General features: G+C 43.3%; 1 protein-coding gene across 4 annotated transcripts in view; it reads left to right on the plus strand.

Annotated features, from left to right (window-relative positions):
• The first annotated feature begins 32 nt into the window (after window positions 1-32).
• ACTR3B (actin related protein 3B) overlaps window positions 33-14,229 on the plus strand; it is a 107,096-nt gene continuing 92,899 nt past the window's right edge. For 2 of the 4 annotated variants that reach the window (XR_010134787.1, XM_055392484.2), the window contains exon 1: window positions 49-217. Coding sequence is in view for 2 of the 4 variants with exons in the window: in XM_055392484.2 (XP_055248459.1) it covers window positions 174-217 (44 nt within the window). In the remaining 2 variants the exon portion in view is untranslated. Of the gene's footprint in view, window positions 218-14,229 lie in introns of all 4 variants that reach the window. The other 2 variants (XM_055392482.2, XM_055392486.2) reach the window with 2 other exon arrangements.

Consider the following 14,229-nt stretch of genomic DNA (forward strand, 5'->3'; position numbering starts at 1 on the left):
ATTGGCCGACCGGGGAGTGACGTCACGTGTCGGCCGCCGAGCATCCGGGCTCCCGGCAGCGGCGCTGCGGCGGTTCGCGGGAGACGCGGCGCGCGGGGATAGCGGGCGGCGGAGCGGACAGCGACGGGGCGCTCTCGGGCGGCCGGCGGGGCCGAGCGCCGCGCGTCCCGAGCATGGCAGGCTCCCTGCCTCCCTGCGTGGTGGACTGTGGCACCGGGTAAGAGTAGCTCGGCGCCCACCCCCGCTCCTCCGCGGCCCCGCTCCCGGCCCCTGGCGTCCACCTCGCCCTGAGGTCGAGCTGCGTCCGTCGCCCCGGGCTTGAGCCCCGCGATCACCTGGGCAGGTGGGGCGCCGGCCGCCGCTTCCCTCCAAGCCTTGCCTTGACGTCGTAAAACCCCCTCTTCCCCGCCGGGAAGGGCCACAAGAGGAAAAGCAAGGAGGGTAGGGACGCGGTGCCCACTCTGAGCGAGCCCGGCGCTCCTCGCCTCCCCCGCCCACGTGGCCGGGCCTCTGGACCCGCAGCCCGGCTCCGGCCGTCGCCGGGGTGGACACCCTGAGGGACACCGGGAGCGCGGGATCTCCCCTCCTAGGAATATTCGCCAGCGTGAGGCACAGATCACTGCAGATCCTTTAACGTCACTCATCTCCTAGTGAACGGTGTCCCTGCCTTCCAGCGTTCTCAGCACTGGCCCTCGTTTTGTCCCCGCGTGTGCGTGTCATTCCTCCTGGCTGAGGATTCTTTACCACCTACTTGTGGAGAGAATAGCATCGATCTCCCAACTTGATACCATTTTTACTGCCCTCCCTGCGCTTTTCCAGTATGAAATGGCACACTCAGGCCAAGCTGTCGCTTTGGTTTGCATAGATTTGCCTTTTCGCTGAAAAATGATGTGTTTAAAAAGACTCCATTTTGAAAAACACCCTAAATTTGGGAGAGCATGTTTGTGGAATTGTGGTAGAGGTTTTTGTTTTTAACTTTTTGAGTGTGACAACTTCTTTCGTTGCCGTTAAGCTATTAAAGAGAGATCTTAGGAAATGCCCTGAAGTATCGGTGGCCAAGTTAGCTGGTTGTAGTAAGGTGATTGCTGAATCCATGTAGCTGGTAGTTTGGGAATACAAGCTTGCCTGCCTGCGTTATGGGTGTAGTGCTTAGTAAAATAGCCTGGAAGTAAATTTGGTGTCATCGATTTTTTTCAAGAAGGGATTTTAATCATTTTTGCCACAAAATGTAACATGGCATGTTCACCTTACCCTTGATTCTTTTCTATAGAAAAATGCACTTGGTTTGGTTTCCTTGACAACCTTGTGGGGGTGCCTTCTTTAGTTTGCTACAGTCCATCTCCTACTGTTAGTTCCATCCTTTTGCTGCTGAAGCGACCAGAAGTGGTTGTGGACTGGAAAAATCCTCTTTGTTTGTGTGAATTCTTTTTGAAATACACGACATATCAAGCTTTGTAGCTCTTTATTTTAGAACTTGCTTTTCTACCTAAAACACAAGCCAAAATCAGCGTTGTTGATACTACAACTCCCCTCCCTCAATTATTGACACCCTTAACTCATGCCCTCCCCCAGTGGGTTCACCTCCTGTCCCCTCAGGTCTGGTTGTGTCAAGAGTGAAACCAGTGGGTGAAAGTATTTTTCATTTCCACATTTGCATGTGAGATTTTTGCTTTGTAGTTTTAGTCTTGCAGAACTATTAAAATATAAAGGAATTCTTGGTAGTAGCAATAAAATAATGCTCACAGAGTTGTCATACCTTTAAGATTAGTAAGTCGTGGACCTTACTCATCTTTCTTGCTATAAATACCTAAAATGTCGTGCTCAGTTTTGACCTTTTGAGGTAAGTGATTAATGTAACTTGGCTAACTTGGAGATTCAACTTCTATAGATCATTGTTTTGTGGCTCAAAGTCATGTTTCAGAAGTTGGTGTCAAGACTTAGAAACGGTGGCAGGGAATCTCCATATGAATTCCCCATATCCAGTGTATGGCCGGAAGGAGCCTGAAAGAGCCCGAATTTACCAACTTGAGCACATCAGTAGTTCTTACATTTCCCAGAGAGCCAAAATGATTTTTGGATTTAGTTTTGCCTCAAAATAGGACAAAAAGTGGTAAAATTCAGATAAAAATAACCAAGCCAAAGGAGAAGAACGGACCTAGGAAGTCACCCTGAGCTTTAGCCCAGTGGCTGCTGAAGTTGGTCTGCACATTCGACCTTAGTCTTCCTGTCTGACAACATCATAAGAGTCATGGTTATGTAATTCCTGTCATCAGAAATCAAGAGAAATACCTGTTTCTTGGGTGAAAAAAGCCTTTTTTTGTAGTACTAAATTGTAAAAACATTGAGCTATACATAGTGGGCACTAATGATTTATTGGACATTGTGATAAACAGTATTTTTTACAAATAAATTTCATCCCAGTATCCTTGAATTCTCCTCAGGTAAACCCTGAGACTAACTGAGTAAGCAGTGATGTGCTGGAGGCCAGGATAATATGGACAAAGGGATCTGCTGAGTCCAAAAATAAAGCTTCATCTATTTAAAGGGATGACTAGGCTGCATAGTTTTCAGAGAATATTTCACAACTCCGGTCTCACTTCTCTGAGCCAAACTTTTTAAATGAAGTCTTTTGCATTTTTCAACTTACTTTGAAATAATTTCAAATCTACTGAAAGCTGGAAGAGAACAAAAAACTACTGTATACTCTTCTTCCAGTTTTACCAACTGTTAACATTTGCTTTGTCACTCTCTGTATGTCCGTACATATTATTATTACTTTCCTGCACTGTTTGAGAGTAAGTTGCAGAGATCATATCCTTTTATATCAAAATACTTGAATGCGTACTTTCTGAGGACACATTTTCCCTTCTAGAATCACATTCCAATCATCAAAATCAGAAAATTTAACATACATACAGTAGTATCCTATATACAGTACGGATTCATGTCTTTTATGGAATGTCACCCATGAAAGACCTCCCCATCAGCGGCATACATTGCATCTGGTGGATGTCATGTCTTCTAAGTCTAATTTAATCTGGAATAATTTCTTAACCTTTTTTTGTCTTTCAAGATGTTGGCATTTTTGACAGCCAGTTGTTACCTAGTGTTTCTCTGTGATAGATACAGGATATGCATATTTGTCAGGACTACCACAGAAGTCCTGTTGATCCTTCTTAGTGCATCCCATCGAAAGGCTTAAGATAGGGACTCGCCTCACTCTTGATGAAGTTCACTTGGATCATTTGGAGAGGGTGATGTCCACGAGGTTTCTTCACTGTTCAGTTACTATTTTTCTTTGTAATTAATAAGTCGTTTGGCTGGGCACGGTGGCTCATGCCTGTAATCCCAGCACTTTGGGAGGCTGAGGCGGGCGGATCACCTGAGGGCAGGAGTTCGAGACCAACCTGGCCAACATGGTGAAACCCCGTCTCTACTAAAAATACAAAAATTAGCTGGGTGTGGTGGTGCGTGCCTGTAGTCCCAGCTGCTTTGGGGGCTGCTCAGGAGAATCGCTTGAACCCAAGAGGCGGAGGTTGCAGTGAGCCGAGATCGGGCCACTGCACTCCAGCCTGGTGACAGAGCGAGACTCTGTCTCAAAAAAAAAAAAAAAAAAAGTCATTTGTGGGGAAATATTTTATGTAAGTACTCTGTTCTTCAACTTTCACCCATTAGTTTAAGTATCCATTGGTGACTCTTGTTTTTTTTTTTTTTTTGACAGAATCTTGTTCTGTTTCCTAGGCTGGAGTGCAGTGGCACAATCTCTGCTCACTGCAACCTCTGTCTCCCAGGTTCAAGGAATTCTCCTGCTTCAGCCTCATGGGTAGCTGGGATTACAGGCATGAGCCACCATGCCCGGCTAACTTTTTGTATTTTTAGTAGAGACGGGATTTCATCATGTTGCCCAAGCTGGTCTTGAATCCTGATCTCAAGCAATCCACCCGCCTTGGCCTCCCAAAGTGCTGTGATTACAGGCGTGAGCCACTGTGCCTGGCCCATTGGTGATTCTTGCCTGAATTACTAATTATGGTGATGGTTGCAAAATGGTGATTTTTGAACTCTATTATTCTGTCTCCATTTATTAGTTAACATTTTATTTTAAGGGAGAACTTATCCATAGGCCTCATTTGTTTATTGTCTGTATGAGTTGTCGTTCTGTTCAAAGAATGATAATCCATTATGCTGTCCTCATTGTTGTCAGTGGGTTATTATCTATTGCTTAAATTGTCCCAGATTTTGCCAAGTGAAGCTCATTCAGGCTGACTCCCATGTTCTTTATTTATTTATTTTTTGAGACGGAGTCTTGCTGTGTTGCCCAGGGTGAAGTGCAGTGGTGTGACTTCAGCTCACTACAACCTCTGCCTCCCGGGTTCAAGCTATTCTCCTGCCCCAGCCTCCTGAGTAGCTGGGATTATAGGTGTACACCACCACGCGTGGCTGTTTTTTTGTATTTTTAGTAGAGATGGGGTTTTGTCATGTTGGCCAGGCTGGTCTTGAACTCCTAACCTCAGGTGATCTGCCCACCTCTGCCTCCCAAGGTGTTGGGATTACAGGTGTGAGGCACTGCACCTGGCCTTCCATGTTCTTTAGACGTGTCTTCATTTTTTGAGCATTCTGGCCAGCTGTAGTCCCAGCACTTTGGGAGGCCGAGGAGGTGGATCACGAGGTCAGGAGATCAAGACCATCCTGGCTAACATGGTGAAACCCCGTCCCTACTAAAAAAAAAAAGAAATACAAAAAAATTAGCCGGGCACACTGGTGGGCTAATTTTAGTAGTCCCAGCTACTCAGGAGGCTGAGGCAGGAGAATCGCTTGAACCAGGAGGCGGAGGTTGCAGTGAGCTGAGATCTCGCCACTGCACTCCAGCCTGGCAATAGAGCGAGACTCCATCTCAAAAAAAAAAAAAAGAAAAAAATAAAGCAAGGATATCTTTTTGTATTTTTTGCCTGAGTATCTGTGGCTTAGATTTTTAGAAATGGGATTTCTGGGTCAAAGGGCAAATGCATATGTACTTTTGCTAGGCAGTGTCAAATTACACTCATTAGTGTGCATTCTCACCAGTAATGTGTGAGGATGCCTGTGTCTTACAGACTCACCGATAGAGCCTATTTCCAATTTGTAAAATTACCAACCTAGAATAAATGATATCTTAATGTCTTTGTTTTGTGTTGCTGTAACAGAATACCACACACCGGGTAATTTATAAAGAAAAGAATAGAATGGTGAAGGTGACAGCAGTTAGTTGGAGTGAGCATCCCCCAAAGTTCTACAGTGTGGCCGAGGACCTTGATTGTACATTGTTCTTTATTTTACTTATTTATTTTTATTTTTGTTTTGAGACTGGGTCTTACCCTGGCCCTGTTTTTTTTTTTTTTTTTTCGGAGACAGAGTTTTGCTTTCATTGTTCAGGCTGGAGTAGAATGGCGCGATCTTGGCTCACCACAACCTCCGCCTCCCGGGTTCAAGTGATTCTCCTGCCTCAGCCTCCCAAGTAGCTGGGATTACAGGCATGCGCCACTATGCCCAGCTAATTTTGTATTTTTAATAGAGATGGGGTTTCTCCATGTTGGTCAGGCCGGTCTTGAACTCCTGACCTCAGGTGATCTGCCTGCGTCGGCCTCCCAAAGTGCTGAGATTACAGGCATGAGCCACTGCGCCTGGCTTTTTTTTTTTTTTTTTAAAATAGTCGTTCCACATATTGTGAGATGCATTGTTACAGGAAGTCCCTTGCACTCCCAAAAGCCACCCCACTTCTCTCTCAGGAGAATGGCCCAGTTCTCTCCTGAGTCCACAAAGGGGAGGTTACAGGATTGCTTTCATGTAACTTATGTAATGCAACATTTAAAAAAATCTTCACCTTAATACTTTTTGTTTTATTTTGAATAATCAGCCATCATGGTCCCCATTTTTGTCCCTACCTTGAGATGTATGAAGGCTTTTGTTCTCCCTGGGAGTGGGTGGAAGTGTGGAGGCAGCCAGGGCATACCTGTACACTGACTTGAGACCAGTTCAGTAAAAGTGCACACCTTAAAAAAAGAAAAAACTTTGGGAGGCCGAGGCAGGCGGATCACGAGGTCAGGAGATCGAGACCATCCTGGCTAACACAGTGAAACCCCGTCTCTACTAAAAAATACAAAAAATTAGCCGGGCGTGGTGGCGGGCGCCTGTAGTCCCAGCTACGCGGGAGGCTGAGGCAGGAGAATGGCGTGAACCCGGGAGGCGGAGCTTGCAGTGAGCCGAGATCGCGCCACTGCACTCCAGCCTGGGCGACAGAGCGAGACTCCGTCTCAAAAAAAAGAAAAAAAAGTTTATTTGGCTCACAGTTCTGGAGGCTGCATCTAATGAGGCCCTGCGTGCTGTGTCATCCCATGGCGGAAGAAGGAAGGGCAAGAGTGGGTGAGATTGTGAGCACGAGAGAAGGCTGAACTTCAAATTTTAACAACCCACTTTCATGATTATGATAATCTTCGCATTTATTTTTTTCTGTCTCTTCATTTCTCTAACTTTTCTCTGGGGTTTTGGTCTTTTGCTTCTTTATTTTTAGAAGCTCTTCATGTATTAGGGTCTGTTCAGGGGTTCTGCAGACCACTCCCAGTTCCAGTGATTTGCTAGGAGGAATCAGGACTACGGTGAAAATGTACAAAGCAAAAACAGCCAAGGGAAAAGATGTGGGGTGGAGCCTAGAGGAAACCAGGGCAAGCTTCCCGAGTCCTCACCCAGTGCAGCCGCAGCCGTGCAGGATGCAGTTAATTCCTCCAGCATCAGGCTGTGACAACACGTGTGCAAAGCTCCGTACCAGGGAAGCTCCTCAGAGACTCAGGGCCCAAGGTTTTCACTGGGGACTTGTCATGCAGGCACCCTGTGCATAGCACGTGCCAGAATTCCAGAGTCCCAGAAGGAAAGCAAGGCATTGGCATAAACCACGTTGTTTGCCACTCTAGGAGCAGTGAACTACTTTTAGCATTTAGGGAATGGTGGGAACGCCTGAACTCCAAGATCCTAGATACCAATTAAAGGCCATTCCTCCAAGCAGGACTTTCTAAGAGACAGCAGTCTCAGGCCCATTAACTTTCTTCTGCACATGGGGAATATTAACCCTTAATGATATACGTTGCAAATATATTTCCCCTGCTTATCATTTGTCTTTTACCATGCAAAGTTTGTTTCCTTAGGCAATCGGATTTATTCATCTTTTCTTTATTGTTTCTAGATTTTGAGTCATAGTTAAGAAAGGTTTTTTTCATTCCCAGATTCCATGGTGGTTTCTTTTCTTCTTTTTCTTTTCTGTTTTTTTGAGACAGAGTCTCACTCTGTTGCCCATGCTAGAGTGTGGTGGCACAGTCTCCACTCAGTGCAACCTCCACCTCCTGGGTTCAAGCGATTCTCCTGCTGCAGCCTCCCGAGTAGCTGGGACTACAGGTGCATGCCACCGCATCGGGCTAATTTTTGTATTTTTAGTAGAGAAGGGGGTTTTACCATATAGGTCAGGCTGATCTCAAACTCCTGACCTCAGGTGATCCACCTGCCTCGGCCTCCCAAAGTGCTGGGATTATAGATGTGAGCCACTGTGCCCAGCTGGTAGGTTTTTTTTTTTTTTTTTTTAATGGTTTCATTTTTTTCATTTAAATCTCTAATTCATTTGGAATTTATCCTGAGATAAGGTATGAAGAATGGACCCAGTTGGATCCACTTTTGTGTGTGTGTGGCTATGGCTGTCCTGTTTATCTCAACATAATTTATGGAAAAAACCCAATGACTGGAGATGCTGCCTTTATCATATGCTGCATTTGTCTATGCAATTGTGTTTCTTTCTGGATTTTGTATTGTGTTGTGTTAGTCTATTGGTCTGTTCATAATAGCAGCACCACACAGTTTTAATTAGGCTCTTTAGAATGATTTCATTTCTAATAGTGCCGGCTTCCCCTGCGCATCTAATTCTTTTTTAGGGCTTTCCCATGTATTTTCTATTGTTGTTCCTCCAAGTGATCTTTGTAATCAGTTTCTCTAGTTCCGGGAGAGAAAGCCTGATGGCATTTTTATTGGGATTTTATTAAACTTAAAAATTAATTTAATGAGCATCATCATCTTTATAATACTGAGTCTTCCCGTCAAAGAACATGGTTTATCTCTCCGTTAGTTCAAGTCTATTTTGTGTCTTTTAGAAATATTGTGGTGTTTCTGCAGGTAGATTTCTTGTTAACTTTATATCTATGTATTTGATTTTTTTTTTGCTATCATAAATGGTGCCTTCTCTTCCATTTTATCTTGTTTTTCTTGAATATATGAAGATTGTTAGTTTTTTCATTCCTAGATTACATGGTGGTTTTTCATGGTAGTTACTCATTTTATAACGTGCTGCTTTACAGAATGCTCACATTATTTGTATAAATTTTTCCCTTGATCCCTAGGGATTTTCAGATATAAAAACTTGTCATTGGGCCCGGCGCAGTGGCTCACACCTGTAATTGCAAGCACTTTGGGAGGCCGAAGCAGGCAGATCACTTGAGGCCAGGAATTTGAGACCAGCTTGGCCAACATGGCAAAACCCTGTCTCTTCTAAAAATACAAAAAAATTAGCTGGGCGTGGTGGCACACGCCTGTAATCCCAGCTACATGGGAGGTTGAGGCAGGAGACTCGTTTGAACCTGGGAGGCGGAGGTTGCAGTGAGCTGAGATTGAGCCACTGTACTCCAGCCTGGGCAACAGAGCCAGACGCTGTCTCAAAAATAAAAACCAAAACCTGTTATTGGCAAAAGAGATTGTTTTACCTCTTCCTTTCCATTTTTAGGGACTCTTAACTGCTTTTTTATTGACACAGTGCAGAGGCCATTACCTCCAAAGCAATGTTAATTTAAATCAGAGTGGAGTTAGTGGGCATTATTATTTTATTCCTGATTTTAGTGGGATAGTTCTGGTGTTTGTTTTTTTTTTTTTTTTTTTTCACTTATTGTGGTCTAAGAGGGTTTGCGAATGTTCTTTGTATTCATTTTTTTGAGTCAGAGTTTCACTCTTGTTGCCCAGGCTGGAGAGCAATGGAGCGATCTCGGCTCACTGCAACCTCCACCTCCTGGATTCGGGCAATTCTCCTGCCTCAGCCTCTCAAGTAGCTGCAATTACAGGCGCCCGCCATCACGCCCAGCTAATTTTTTATATTTAGTAGAGACGGGGTTCCACCATGTTGGCCAGGCTGGTCTCGAACCCCTGACCTCAGGTGAGCCACCCACCTTGGCCCCTCAAAGTGCTGGGATTACAGGCATGAGCCACCGCGCCTGGCTAGGAGATACAATCTTTATAAGTTCTGAGTTTAATGTGTCTATATGAACTACCTTATTAATTATGTTATTTAGGGCTTCCAATTTTTTTTTTTAATTGAGACCGAGTCTCTCTCTGTTGTACAGGCTGGAGTGCAGTGGCGTGATGTCGGCTCACTGCAACCTCCACCTCCTGGGTTCAGGCAGTTCTTTGCCTCAGCCTCCCGAGGAGCTGGGATTATAGGCACCCGCCACCATGCCTGGCTAATTTTTGTATATTTAGTAGAGACGGGGTTTCTCCATGTTGGCTAGGCTGGTCTCGAACTCCTGACCTCAGGTGATCCACCCGCCTCTGCCTCCTAAAGTGCTGGGATTACAGGGGTGAGCCACCATACCTGGGCTCACATTTTTGTGTGTGTGTGTACCTTGTCTGTCATGGACTGAGAATGGCATACTAAAGCCTCCTATTGTAAGTAACCTATTAAGGTCTCCTTGCATTTTCTGTGGGTTCTGCTTTATGAAAGTTGTTGCTGCCATATTGGTTATCTAGATAGAAATAACTTGTCTCTTCACTAGAGTTGTTGATTTAGCATATCAAGTAGCCTTCTAATTGTTTTCTCAGCCGAGTTTTACTTTGTCAGATATCAAGATGTGTGATCCCTGCTTGCTTCTCCTTGTGTTTATCTGATATAGATATATATATATATTTGTCCATCCTTTTATTATTCTTTCTGAATTGTCTGTACCCAAAATATTGTTTTGCTTTTTAGTCAATATGAAAATGTTGCCTTTTATTGGATGACTTAAGCTCATTTATACTCATAGATAGGTGATTTAAGCATATTTATATGTATTGATATGATTGATATATTTGGCCTCAGTTTTGCAGTATTTACATATATATGTATTTAAACATAATCTTTTGCCATGTAGTCCATTTTATTTTATTAATATCTTTTTTGGTGCACTTTAGGGCAGACTGTATTTTTGTCTAATTGTTATCATTATATATAGTCCTTTTATTTGTGGCTGTTTTCTGTTGGCTCCCAACTATGAGTAATTATGAAATTAGCTTGCATCTCTTCTTCCCCTCTCCCTTTCTCCGTTTCAGCATCTGATTTGTAAAAAAAAAAAAAAAAAAAAAGAGCCTTTTACTTCTAATTAATAAAAATTATTAGTAGTCAACAAATTTATTATATTTTATGTGCATTCTTTTCATGTTGCATTGGACTTGTATTGACAGAGGACAGAGCCATAAATTACTATACTCTTTCCCTTACAACTGCCATAAAAGCTTCGTTTAGGAAAAGTTCTCTGTAGCATTGATTTTACCATATGTCTTATATCCTTTTCATACTAAAAGATTCTTTAATAGTTTATTGGGCATATGGTGCTATAAATATACATTCATGTAACACTACTTCCTGGAACCTCCTAAAAATGAACAAAACTAACCAAAAATAGAGAAGAAAACAGCTAAAATTCATGTCACATTTTATGAAATTTCCAGTGAAGTGTGAATCCATTTGCAGGAGGATACTGAGATGTGGCATCCCCGCCCATCTCTGGCTGGTTGCAGGTGTCTAAGCATACGTTTCTGAAGGTACTACTCACAGTCGTTACAGCAGAGCTAGGAGCTGATGGATGAATAGACCATTGCCAAAGAAGCATATTCTGGCAGCAGCTCCTTTCCATCCTAAAATACAGCAGGGCATGCTGGGCTGAAAGAGGGATCATGTAGTAATGGTGTCATTATGTTCTTTGACTTTGTTTGACTAAAGGAGAAAATCTGTGAGGATGACCAGCTTATATCTGATCAGGAATTGCTAATATCTAAGATAAGGCATTTCCCCTTAAACCCGCCTGTCCTCCACAATGAACTTTGGAATTAGATATACGCCCAGAACAAAGGATTTAGTAGAATTAGTGGGAAAGTGTACCCAAGTTCAGGCTCTGATTGCTCACTGTTCAGCCAATTCTTCTAAGCAACCAGAGGACTACACAGAGATTTCAAGACATTGTATTCAGTGTCATTGTAAGCATGGCGAAGAGTTGTTGTTGAGCAAGCAGTTCCAGGGAGACCTGCACCCATTCAAAGCTGAGTGTGAAGCAGAAAGGACCCATCATGGGACTATGCACAGAAAATAAGGAAACATAACAAGCAAAAATAGGTGAAAAAGTATACTTTGCAAAGAGTACTTCAGTAATTAGAATGGAATTTTATTTTTTTTTCATTTTTTGAGACAGAGTTTCGCTCTGACACCCAGGCTGGAGTGCAGTGGCTTGATCTCGGCTTACTGCAACCTCTGCCTCCTGGGTTCAAGCCATTCTCCTGCCTCAGCCTCCCGAGTAGCTAGGATTACAGGTGCCTGCTACCATGCGTGGCTAATTTTTGTATTTTTAGTAGAGATGGGGTTTCACCATGTTGGCCAGGCTGGTCTTGAACTCTTGACTTCAGGTGATCTGCCTGCCTCAGCCTCCCAAAGTGCTGGGATTACTGGTGTGAGCCACTGTGCCTGGCTAGAATGGAATTTTAGATAAAGCCACTTTGCTCTTAAATTTAGACAACATGAGCTCAATAAAACAAAAGAACAAAGAAGTAATTTTAAAAGATTAAAGAAAGCTAAAAGGAGGACATGAAGGTCAGCTGACATCCATAAGGAAAGAAATAGAAAACTAAAATCATTTCAGGAATTAAAAGCATGTTGGAGGTTACATGAGGTAGTACCAGTGGTTCTGAAATCACTGATGTGAGGATCAACTTCCTGAAATTACATAGACCACGGTAGGAAAGAACAAAGAGGTCATGGTGATTAGAGAGAAGATGGAAGCTGTGGGAGAAGAGTCCAGAAGGCATCTACTGTAGTCAGAGCTGGTGTTCCTGCTGAAGAGAACAGAGTGTGTGGAACAGATGTAACATTAATAAATAAAAGACAAAGTTTTCCTGGAATATAATGAAAGATCATATAATATTAATATAAGGACTCACTGTGAACTGGAAAAAATTCAGAGTCATTAAAATGGAAGCATATCCTGGTTAATTTATAAAACCTGAAAGATAGGCCGGGCACGGTGGCTCACGCCTGTAATCCCAGCACTTTGGGAAGCCGAGGTGGGCAGATCACCTGGGGTCAGACCAGCTGACCACCATGGAGAAACCCCATCTCTACTAAAAATACAAAATTAGCCAGGTATGGTGGTGCATGCCTGTAAATCCAGCTACTCGGGAAGCTGAGGCAGGAGAATCGCTTGAACCTGGGAGGCAGAGGTTGAGGTGAGCCAAGATCACGCCATTGCACTTCAGCCTGGGCAACGAGAGTGAAACTCCATCTCAAAAACAAAACAAAACAAAACAAACCCCTGAAAGATAAAAGAATGCTACACATATTTAAGCAGGAAAAAAGCAAACAGGCCACCTATAATGGAAAAAATAAAATCACCTTAGTCTTGGGGTTTTCAACAGTGTAATGTGCCAAAAGATGATGAAGCAATGCTTAAGAATGGGGGGCGGGGGGACTGGGCACAGTGGCTAATGCCTGTAATCCCAGCACTTTGGGAGGCCAAGGCAGGAGGATTGCTTGAGCCCAGGAGTTGGAGACCAGCCTGGGGAACATAGCAAGACCCTGTCTCTATCCCCCTGCCCCCCAAAAGAAAAAGCCAAGTGTGGTGATGCGTGCCTGTAGTGTGAGTAACCTGGGAGGCAGAGGTGGGAGGATGGTTTGAATCTAAGAGTTCAAGGTTACAGTGAGTTGTGACTGTGCCACTGCACTCCAGCCTGGGTGACAAAGTGAGACTCTGGCTCAAAAGGAAAAAACAAGAGTAGGGGAGTTAGGGCAAGAAGGAAGACAATGTGATTGGATTGAAATGTCATTAAAATGCAGCATAATAAGACATTTGCAAATGGGCAAAAGCTCAGGAATTAATGGCATTCATAAACCTCACTGAAAAATCTACTTGCAGATATAACCCAGCCAACTGAAAGATGAATCAGTGAGGGCTCCAGAAATAGAGAGGTTGAAGTATAAAGATACCAGCTTCAATAATTGAATAATCTTTCTTGGACAAATAAGCCAGAAGGCAAAAACAATTGAATAAATACTGACTCAACCTTAAAAATGTCAACACAATGATAACATGCCATAGCAAAATTTCCTGAAAGTCAACAATATCATGGGGGGATTAGGTTAGGTTTGAGCTGGGGAGTGGGAGATACCACTGTGCTAATTGTCATATCTTTCAGAATATGTAGTTAAGGAATACTGTTTCATTTTTTGAAATTGATAAATTGAGAAGGCTATTATGCTGAAAACAGACTTTGTATACCTTTGAAATGTAAAAGTAAAAGTAAAATTGAGAGGAAGAAAAGCAACCAAATAAAATAGATTACAGAGTAAAAGGAAACAGGCAACAACAAGGAATAGTACAAAAGTTAAAACAAGAGTAAGACTGTTGCACCTGAGATGACCTCACCTGGCATGGACTCAACTAAATTCACTTTCTGTACTAAACGAAAACTATGGTAGTTACATATAAGTCATTCATTCAGAAAGTAAAAGGATGGAAAAAAATTCAAAAAAGAAAGTAAAAGGGGCCGGACGCGGTGGCTCACGCCTGTAATCCCAGCACTTTGAGAGGCCGAGGTGGGTGGATCACTTGAGGTCAGAGTTCGAGACCAGCCTGGCCAACATGGCGAAACCCCGTCTCTACTAAAAATACAAAAATTAGCTGGGCGTGGTGGTGGATGCCTGTAATACCAGTTACTCAGGAGGCTGAGGCAGGAGAATCGCTTGAACCCAGGAGGTGGCGGTTGCAGGGAGTGGAGATCATGATACTGCACTCCAGCCTGGGCAACAGAGTGACCCTGTCTCAAAAAAAAACAAAACAAAAGGATGGTTCAAAAATAAGCCAAACAAATGCACAGTAAAAGAAAGCGTGAGTATTATTTAATTGCAAAACAAAAAAAATTAAATGAAACAAG

This window comes from Gorilla gorilla, chromosome 6 (assembly GCF_029281585.2).
Source record: "Gorilla gorilla gorilla isolate KB3781 chromosome 6, NHGRI_mGorGor1-v2.1_pri, whole genome shotgun sequence".
NCBI lineage: Eukaryota > Metazoa > Chordata > Mammalia > Primates > Hominidae > Gorilla > Gorilla gorilla.